At 37.5% G+C, this 10,406-nt stretch overlaps 2 protein-coding genes across 3 annotated transcripts in view; one reads left to right on the top strand and one right to left on the bottom strand.

Annotated features, from left to right (window-relative positions):
* LOC102582965 (deSI-like protein At4g17486) overlaps nucleotides 1–5,475 on the top strand; it is a 7,247-nt gene extending 1,772 nt beyond the window's left edge. Inside the window, exons 2-4 of the mRNA XM_006366803.2 lie at nucleotides 2,765–3,052; nucleotides 4,062–4,142; nucleotides 4,973–5,475. Of these exons, the coding sequence (XP_006366865.1) occupies nucleotides 2,765–3,052; nucleotides 4,062–4,142; nucleotides 4,973–5,112 (509 nt within the window). The 3' untranslated portion in view covers nucleotides 5,113–5,475. The remainder of the gene's footprint in view (nucleotides 1–2,764; nucleotides 3,053–4,061; nucleotides 4,143–4,972) is intronic.
* Nucleotides 5,476–5,872: 397 nt separating this feature from the next.
* Nucleotides 5,873–10,406, bottom strand: part of LOC102582628 (acyl-protein thioesterase 2) — a 12,238-nt gene continuing 7,704 nt past the window's right edge. For both annotated transcript variants that reach the window (XM_006366802.2, XM_015305099.1), the window contains exons 7-10: nucleotides 9,883–10,033; nucleotides 9,719–9,801; nucleotides 6,308–6,401; nucleotides 5,873–6,227 (exon numbers count right to left, since the gene is read on the bottom strand). In XM_006366802.2, the coding sequence (XP_006366864.1) occupies nucleotides 6,143–6,227; nucleotides 6,308–6,401; nucleotides 9,719–9,801; nucleotides 9,883–10,033 (413 nt within the window). In that variant the 3' untranslated portion in view covers nucleotides 5,873–6,142. The remainder of the gene's footprint in view (nucleotides 6,228–6,307; nucleotides 6,402–9,718; nucleotides 9,802–9,882; nucleotides 10,034–10,406) is intronic.

The raw sequence follows: 10,406 nt of genomic DNA, 5'->3' as shown, positions 1-10,406 counted from the left end.
GGGTTGGGGTAAGGCTTTACCATATCCTGAAAAAAAGAAGAATTTGTTGTGGGGTTGGTTGTTAAGGAGTAAGGGAGTTTTTGGATTATTAGCAAGATCTTTCTGTTTGTTTGATCTTGAGTTTTGAGTTATTAGATGAAAATGCTAAGTAGGTGGTGTTTGTAAGTTTTCTTGATCTTGTTTGTTTCCTTGTGGTAATGGGGGGTCTCGAGTTCTAAACCCCCTGCATGCTTCCTTGGCGCGGTTTACCTCTTCTGTGGGGTTTGTGAGCTATTACACTTGAGTGGGGTTTACCTTGTGCGAACGTGAAGGGTAGTGAAAAAAATATGGAAGCTTTTGTTATCCAGTGTTAAGGTCATGGGTGGATTTAAGTCTGAATCAATTGTCACTGAAGTTGTAGGTGCAATGGGAACTTTGCACCCACCGGCTTAAAACTTGCTCGATCCATCTCTGTTTAAGGAGGAGTTTTTCTTATTGGCACAATGAAAATCTCAATGGATCTTGGGTGCAAAACCTTTAAGCCCCTAAGGTGAGAAAAAGAGAAATGAAGAAGGCTGACTTCCGTTACCAAAAATATTTATTTGAAAATGATTCTGATTAAGTAACACTGTTGATCTTTCTAATATCAAGTTGATGATGGGGTGTTTAGCTCATATCAGAGATGTGAGATCTTTGATACTCCTTCCGTTTCAATTTGTTTGTCTTACTTTCCTTTTTAGTCCGTTTAAAAAAGAATGCCTCTTTCCTATTTTGACAACTCCTTTAATTTCAACTTCCACATGATATGTTTAATACTGCAAGATTAAAGTAAATTTGGGTACAGTTCAACATATCTTTACTATTTAGTTTAAAATCACAAGTTTCAAAAGTCTTCTTTACTTTCTTAAAATTCGTTAAGTCTAAACCGGACAAACAAATTGAAACGGAGGGAGTACTACTTTCTTTGTTGTTGGGCCAAGACAGAAGGGCTTGTAGATTTGCACATATATAAGAGATAAGTGGGAGTCCTGTAATAAGCGTAGTATTGAGTGATTATCAACTTAGTGGGTACGCATGAAGCCATAAATTTTGCAATGGTCATACGTAAGTGGATGCTGGAATTTTATTTGTCCTTGTCAATGAATAGGTGAGAGTAAAATAAATAGCTTATTTATATTAGTTGCTTGCTAACTGAGGAGCTCATGGAATGTTCAAAGGTAAACAACTGTTTACCAGTCCATGTAATGGATCTCGTCTGTTTTACTTGTACGCCTCTCATTTCATTCTTCCCTACAATTTTCTGAATTGTTAAACTTCCGAGGGTCATGCTTGTACAAGCATTACTGTTACAGGACAAAAAGTTCTGCTAATATCATGTGTCGATATCTTATACCATTGCCTCCCCCTTCCCAGATTCTTGAGACATCGAAAATGTCGAGAACTGCCAAACCCGATGGAAATATGGCACTTCTCTACCCCAACTAGCATTTCCTAGATTCACCTGTTATATTAATGTTGTTATACATAAACTTCCTAATAATTATTACCCAAGAGATCCTGATAAGAAAAAACTATGACCAGAGTTGCAAGACAGTAGATGCAACTTATTTTGCTCATACAGTCTGGAGTATTCAAGATAAGCCATTTCTTTATGGAAGTTTTATATTCAGCTTAATACTTGGAATAGTATAGTATGTCAACCGCTAAAATTTGTAGTCGTTGTGTTCAGGGATTACTGATCTGGTCTCCTAAATTATATGTTAGATATCTATGAGCTTCCTATATCTTGAAAGTGGCATTTTCATACAAGTATTGATGGAACTATTAAGAGGTAGTGAGACCTGAAGTTTCAGTTGTCTCAGGAAGATAAGAATTCTACAACCTTCTTTCTCTCTCTCTCCCCCTGCTGCTCCTTACCCCAGACACTTTTCGCAACACAAACTGTTAGTTTAGTTAGAGAGAGGAACCATATACTTCTTTTCTGCATTGAGCCCTTCCTCCTCCAGCACCTCATTTCTCTCTCTCTCCACACTGATTCCCATGGACTTTTGTCCTCCTTAAGTGTTACTATAGCATTTCATCCACGAAATGCCAAAGAGTGGTGCTCTTTCTCCACGGTAGTGGCATCCACGTTTACTGCACCGTGAGAAGGGGAGCCTTGGAAGTAAAGTTGTCTCTGTCTGATCTATGGGTCACAAGTTCGAGTCGTGGAAGCAGCCACTAATACTTGTATTAGGATAGACTGTCTACATCACACCCCTTAATGCGTGGCCCTTCCCTAGACCCTGTTAACGTGGATTCTTTGTGTGTGGGATGCCAGTGACATCTTTGAGCTTTTACATTATCTTAGGATGGGTTGTTTCATGATTGGAGGTTAAATCATCACCTTCAAAATTTGGAGCCATAAAAGTTCAAATAAGAAACATAAGAATTTTACATTGTAATTTTGCATCAAGAAAGTACATAAAACCCCATAGTGGTGTCTAGTATGATAAGATGAATCTCAAACTGGTCAAATTACTTGAGGAAAATTTGTACACTTATTTGTCATCTAAAGAACTTAATTCTTTAACTGGCTATGTTCTTTTCAAGAAAAAAGAAGAAAATTTTCACTTTGGATAAACTCTTTTGGTTCTTTTGTATGTGGAGTATGCAATTTAGAACTAACATATGCTGAATACATTCATATAAAGCTCTTCAATATAGCATATTAAATTACCTCTTGTTGATTGGAGTTTGAATTTGTTTTTGCTTTCTGCATATGCCAATGGAAAAAAACTTCCAGTCCATGGTATGGAATATGGATATGGAGCGCATGACTTTCCCATAAGTGGCGTGTTTGAAGTGGAACCTAAGAGCTGCCCTGGTTTCATCTACAGATGTTCAGTTCCATTGGGTCGTATTAAGATGCCTCCCTCTGAATTTCATGCATTTCTTGAGGATGTAGCTTCTGAGTATCACGGGGATACCTATCACCTCATTTCCAAGAACTGTAACCATTTCACAGATGACATAGCACAGAGATTAACAGGGAAAGGGATTCCTGGATGGGTGAATCGGCTTGCCAGGGTTGGTATGTATATTTGGTGCACTAAATTCATTCTATGTAATGATTTCTTTATTACTCTATTTGTTATGTCTGCTTTGCGTTTGTATGTTGTTATGAGTTACTTGAGCCGAGGGGAGCCGAGGGTCTTTCAGAAACAACCTCTCTACCACCACAAGTAGGGGTAAGGTTTGCTCACACTCTACCCTCCCCAGGCTCCACCTAGTGGGATTATACTGGGTATGTTGTTATAAATTCATTTTCCTCTAGTTTTCACTTCTTTTTGTCCACATTTATTGTTTCTTTGTGATATACTGGCATAAAACTGCAGTGAGCATTCAGGTATATGATCTACCTTAGGCATCTGAGGGTGTGTGGCAATTTACTAATTCTGAGATTTGTAGAGGCACAATACTAAGCCGCTTTATTTTGGTGCATCTGAAAATCTTGTCTTAATGTTGTTGTCTGCTCTAATTGACTTTTGTGAGATTGAAGTGCTTGACATACATGCTAATGATCTCATCAAGTTATATATGCAATTTGATGGAGTTAAACTCGTCCAATTCTTGTGAGCATGATATCTACAAACCATGTAAATAAAGGGGGAATAAAATGCAATTTCATTATCCTTTTGTTTGGTTCTTCATAAAGATAAATAGTCTCTCTACTTAATGGATGTGAGGTTTCTTACTGATCTTCGCTAGTGGTGTTAAGTCTTTTTTTATTAAACAAAGATGGTTCGTTGGCAACAAAATTTACACATTACCTTAAGTCTTCACAGCGGCGGAGCCAGGAATTCAAATAAGGGGATTCAAAAGAAAAATCTTACACCAAGGGGATTCAACAACTTATTTATTTGTAAAAAAATCATTTTTATCTATTTACATAGTATAATTTTTGAATAAGGGGGGTTCAATCCCCCCCCACCCCGGTCTTCGATGTCCCTTTCATATTTGGATAACCTCTCAATGCAATTACCATATATGGCGAGTCAATGACACGTGTCTTAAAAGGTGTTGGTTATTTTTAATTTCAGGTGCTTTCTGCAGTTGTCTTCTTCCTGAGAGCCTCCAAGCGACAACTGTTAAACAGCTTCCTGAGTACCATCATTGTACAGGTAACATGATCCATATCCTTGTAATGATAAATAGAAATGCAATAGCTATTCTGTGAATCGGTATTATTAAAAGCCATCGCTTTGTTACTTAAAACAATGAAGCGAGCGAATCAAAGGGATATCACTTTATGGATGAAGCCACGGGCTTTGTAAAAGTGTGCGCTTCAAACAATGACATGCAAAGTGATCCCAACAAGAGGTGGCCAGTTCATTCAATCTCATCTTTCAGGGGTTTCATTAGTATCGGTATTACTGCATATTGGACATTGCAAATAGTTATTCTAATTGCAATTTGATCATTCTAGTACGAAATTCATATATGTTCGGTCTGTTTTATGTCATGAAGGATTAGGGTAGAAGTTAAGTAGTTGAGTGTTGTCGCACTTTAGGTGGGAGAGGCAGGGTGCTTGCCAAATCTCCTCCTTATTAGTAGTATTTAGTAATCATGTAGTTTTTTATTCTTCAATGTGTTTTACTATCTGTTATTTCATGTGCTTCGTATCTGGATATTTTTCTGTCATTTTTTCTTCTTCCAACTCTACTATGATTAACTTCTCTTTTGAGCTGAGAGTCTATTGGAAATAGCCTCTCTACCCCCACAAAGGTAGGAGTAAGGTCTGCATACATCTTCCCCTCCCTAGACCCCACTTGTGGGATTACGTTGGGTATGTTGTTGTTTTATGGCGTGAAATGTGAATTGTGACCTTCACTTCAAGTCCCATGGATTTTGTTGTTTTCTTCTGCTTTTCACTTTTTGAATCACTGCTTTGAATATATTAGTTTTCTTATACATGTTCACTCACTCAATAACAACTCTTTCTTTTATCCAGAAGAAGATGGAAGTGGATCAATGACATCTACAACGCCCCATGAACCAACTGAAAGTGAAGACGGAGATCAAGATAAGCACTTGTTGTCATCTCCAATCGGAAGTCGTGAAGTGGCTTTCATAAGAGAGACCCAAAGGTGAAAACATGCTACCTGCAGGAGATTCAATATGTATTATTGGTTTATTAAAGGCTATCGACTTATCCCATAGGGCCACTGCTCAAATTCTCCATTTGCTTGCTATATGTATTACTAGTTCATTGATTTTAAAACCTTTTTTGCTTTTGGTTATTAAGGTTTCCTTTAGTGTGCAATATGTATTAGTTCAAAGTGACAGAATTGTGATCTATTGAGCTATATGCCTTTGTTAGAGGTCACAAATATCCATGTAAACATTCTGAGTTTGGAAGATGAAAACAGGCCAGTATTTGTGAAAATGAGATACCATACATTTATTTAATACTACACCAGATACTCATAGAGGAAATGATCTCTTAATTAGTTACAGTTTGAATAGAAAGTTAGTAATTGTGGAGTGTTATCTTGCTTTTCGATGGATTTAGATTTGGTGGTGCTTATCGTAGTGTTAGCCTTATTGCTATAACAATAGAGTGGTTGTCTTGCTTTTCAATGGATTTAGATTTGGTGGTGCCTATGTCTTATTCTTATAGTTTCCTGCACTTGAGACGAGAATCCTTTGGAAACAACCTCTCTACGGTAGAAATAAGGATAAAATTTGTATACGCTTTATCCTCCCAAGTCCTCTCACTTGTAGGATGTCATTGGGAATGTTGTTGTTGTTGGTTTCTTGTGGCTGTAACTTGTCTCTTGGAAAATATAACTGCATGCTATTCAATCAAAGCAAGAGGGAGTTTTCTGGCTTCCATATACTACTAAATTGCCAAAGTAAATCATGTCAATGGACATAATTTTATCTCTCATCAAATGGTATTAAGAATAAACACCCAAAACATCGTTATCGTCGTGATTAAATAATACAGCAGTAGGCCTAAAATGACCGCTGAACAATGTAAAGACGCAAAATATTAGAAGGTGAATCAGTCAGTCAGCGTTTCTGCAAATTTTCAGTGCTGCTTCAACACATTAACATATTTGTGTTAATGCTGATTCTCCATATTTGTGCAATGAAAGTTGCCCAACAGAAGTACAACTTATGATTTTCCCTCAAGCCCCAACTTTGAAGTTAGCCAACCACAAACTTCATCCATCTCCTCTGGGATTGTATAGTGGCCAAGTCTGTCAAACACAAGTCAAAGAGTCAGTGATATTTCTAGTATCAAGGACGGAGTAATATCAGAACAGGTAGAAATACATACGAGGTGTAGGATTTGAATGCCACATCTTGAAATCCGCATGAACGTAACTTCTGAGAAGACTTTTCACCATAGTTATATGGAACAACATCATCTCCTGAGTCAATCAAACATAAATATATCAGGTAAGACTATTAGATCAAGATCTAGCACCAATACAACTCTTTGCAAAAACTGTCTTGCTATAAAAGGCACAGCAGCAAGATTATCATGTGATAGAACTCCCACCCCCCACTCCTCCCTGGTCTATAATAAAAAGGAAAAAAGAAAATAAAATTATTTTGCACGTTAAAACATTTGAAATAAGAAATGCAAATTCTGATAAATACACCTCTATTCATAAATATTATTGGAAAGGAAAAGATGAGAGCTGGAAAGAAAATACTATCCTTGGGAAATGGTTATAGCAAGAAGGAAAAACTTCGTTTCATCAGTTGAAAGAGTGCCTTTTTTTTTTTTTGCAAGTCCAAAAGGAAGAGAGAGAGTGCTTGTGTTTGTGTCTATTAAGGGAATAACAAAGAAAAACCTATAGATATTATATAGGCATAATACATAAATAAGCCCTTTAACTTGTCCTCATTTCACATTTATGCCCTCCAACTTTGGGTATGCACAAATAGACACTTAATTTCTAGAGGACTAGAGTAAAAGCAATTTTTAGATTCTTCTATATTTCCCTTCTATCAATTTCTTAAGGTCGTTGTTTTCCTTTCTAAATTGTAGGTCTCTCCTTATATATAAGGATCAGAAGTATCAATCAAAAACAATATACCCACAGTGGGGTCTGGTGAGGGTAGTGTGTACCCCTACCTTGTGAGGGCAGGGAGGTTGTTTGCGATAGACCCTCACCTCAAGGAGATAGGAAAAGGAAGCAGTAATAACAAGCCTTAACAGCAGGAAGATAATAAGATAAACAAAGTGAAAGAAACAACCAAGTAGTACTCGAAACCTAAGAATAAGGAAACAAAAAAATGATACTAATACCCCTGGTGTGTAATAAATGATATTAATATGCTTGGCAACCTACTATCCTTCCTACCTGATACTCGACCTCCACACCCTCCTATCAAGGGTCATGTCCTGTAAGCTGAAGCAGCGTCATGTCCAGCCTAATCACTTCCTTCCCAAGACTTCTTCGGCCTACCTATCCCTCTCCTCAGGCCGACCACGGCCAACCTCTCACACCTCCTCATTGGGATATTGGCACATCTCCCTACACATGTCCGAACCATCTCAACCTCCCTTCTCGCATCTTGTCCACCACGATGCCCACTCCCATCTTGTCCCGAATCAGAAATATCAATCATCAAAGATATTACTTTCTTTTTTTTTGAACTTAGTAACTTGGTATTATATCACAACCAGTACATGGGTTGTACTGAAACCTTATATACATATGTATTGCAAATTTCACTGCCCTGAACCTAAATTGAGTCTAGAACATCAACAATAGAGACAGTTTCATTTGAGTATACCTGGTTACACCAAAAACATAACAACATAATGCAGTTTAGTTTAACCTTCTGCACACTATTCTCTATGCTCTCAAAACACCTAGAATTCCTCGCTTTCCAGGTTGACCATCATATAGCAGCAGGGATAATTCTCCATCTATCTCTGTTTTTAGCATGTACTCCTGCTCCCTCCCAGCTTTTCAGAGCCTCTGAGACTTTCCTGGGCATGGCTCCATAGCTTAAGGGTGTAAGTGCAGTGTAGAAACAAATGGTTCACCGTCTCATATGTTTCCTTAGAAAGAAAACATCTTGAGCATAAGGTTATCCCTTTCTTCATCACATTGTCCTGAGTCAAAGTTGCTTCTTTGGCCAATAACCAGATGAAACAGGATATTTTGTGAGGTATCCTATTTTTCCAAATTTGCTTCCATGGCCGATTTAGATTATGATTACTAGGTTGGTCCATCATCTTGTAAGCTTTGTTAACTTTGAATACCCCTTTGTTGTTACCACTACACCATAATTTATCCTCCCCAGTATGAAGCCCATTAAAGGTGTCCACTGTGTTAAGGAATTCAGCAACTCTCATAATTTCCCAGTCATTTAGCTGCCTCCTAAAGGCAAAGTTCCACCCCTGTGGCGTCCATAGCTCTGCTATGGATCTTTGTTGGAACAAAGCTAGATTGAAAATATCTGGAAATAAAGCTTCCAAGTTGCCTTTTTCATGCCATTCATCCTTCCAAAACTTGGTCTTTCTTCCATTCATCACTTTTTTCTTTGAGTAGTTGTTCTTCACCTCATCCCACATGTCTCTTATAGATCTCCATAAACTGACCCAATATGGATTAGTCACCACCTTTGTCATTCAACTGTCTTCCTCTTCATATTTGGCACCGATGATCAGCTATATGAATCCTCTATATCCACCATTCCACTCTATTCAAAACTCTTTCATACCAATACTGATAAACAACATATTGTCAAGACAAAATTAAGGGTTATCTATCTCATATTTCATTTTGAACACTGTTTCATATATCTCAAACCTATCCTAACCTTGAATGGCTAAACCAAATGTGTAAGTGTTACAACTAAGCTTATTAAATGCTAAGCAGTTGTATCACTTATATGGCTTCCTTGATTTCATCGTTTTCTGTAATTAACTATAAATTGCATTCTTACAGATTGTAGGACTTCTAGAAATTTCCCTCCATGTGATTTTATGCTATCATCCCTATTAGTAGTTAGTACCTTAATAATCATATTGTCGCATACACATATTAGTGAATTTGTGGAGATCTAGTAAAATATGCCAAATCATTTCAAGTAATCTTCTCTTATTTCATCCTCTAATGTGCTACTAGAACGCTTTACCCCATTTGATTATGTTTAATTTTGTACAAACGCACATCCATCTTAGTACTGTCTTTTTTAAAACACTCATCTCGTGAATATGGTGGGCTCTAGAGGCCCAACATTTGTTCTCGATTCCCCAATCATCTCATGTAGCTTTGCACTAATGAGCAATTACAGCCTTCTTCCAATGAGAACAACTGGGATAATTGATCAACAAAGGTGCCGCGAAACAAAAGAATTTGACAGATTGTGTTTTGTTGGACAATATAGAGATGTTTTTAGATCATTAAAGAGAAATGACAAGAAAATTCTTCAAATTTATGCATAGATCAGGCAATGAACAGTACTTATCATGAATGTGAGTATGTGACAGATGCGAGGCAAGGAACTTCACTAACAAATATAAAGCAGCCAACCCCCCCCCCCTAAGGTAGGGTGAGTGACAACTTAAAAAGTAGGGAAACTTAGGGACATGTTCAAACTGACTAGGCAGAAAAATGAAGTATTTTACTCTTCTTCTTTTTTTGAGAAAAGGCAAGTAGAAGAGAAAATGAAGCATCCCTGATCAAAAAAAAAAAGAAGAGAAAATGAAGCATTTTAGTACCTTTGCCATGACAAAGAAGAATGGGCAATGATGTAGCACGGTTTACAGCCCCCTCTACCCCTTCTAATTTGCTAGTGAGAGTCCTGCCAGAATAGTAGCAGTCAACACAAAAACATCATAAATGTCTCTGAAGAGATTACAGACAAGATTGCTAGAAGTCAAACTTTGCACAGGGAAGCCAGCCACTTAATCCAACAGCTGCACTCAGATTGACAGGGTACGAGTTGCCATTCTCATACTTCCCACGGACGAAGCAAGTGGCAGAGTAAAGGGAGGTTGCTGCGCCCATGCTAAAGCCTCCAACCCCAAGTTTGACTGTAATACACAAAATAACAAAGCAAAGAATTTGATTCTTTTTTATAATGAAGAATAAAAAAGAGACATTATTAAGATCCCTTGATCATAATGGAGAGAAGGTTTGAATGTTTTTCAGATGTTACTGCTAAAACTTAATGGATGTCTAAATAACAACTAGGTAATGGGATAACTAAGTTAGAAATAAGGAAATTCACTCTTGCATAACAATCATATAACACAACAACTTCCGACATGTTGGACAGGAAATAAGAAATCCAGCTGGTTGTGCAAATTGATAGCCCCTACATGTATTTGTGTTTGACACTGTCATTATGGTTAATACATCTAAATGGTACAGCCAAACAACTTTTACCCCCCCCCCCCCACCCCC

The sequence above is a fragment of the Solanum tuberosum genome, unplaced genomic scaffold (assembly GCF_000226075.1).
Source record: "Solanum tuberosum cultivar DM 1-3 516 R44 unplaced genomic scaffold, SolTub_3.0 scf00675, whole genome shotgun sequence".
In the NCBI taxonomy this organism is placed as follows: Eukaryota; Viridiplantae; Streptophyta; class Magnoliopsida; order Solanales; family Solanaceae; genus Solanum; species Solanum tuberosum.
The sequence above is the reverse complement of the archived record's forward strand: the minus strand, read 5'-3'. Positions and strand labels throughout refer to the sequence as shown.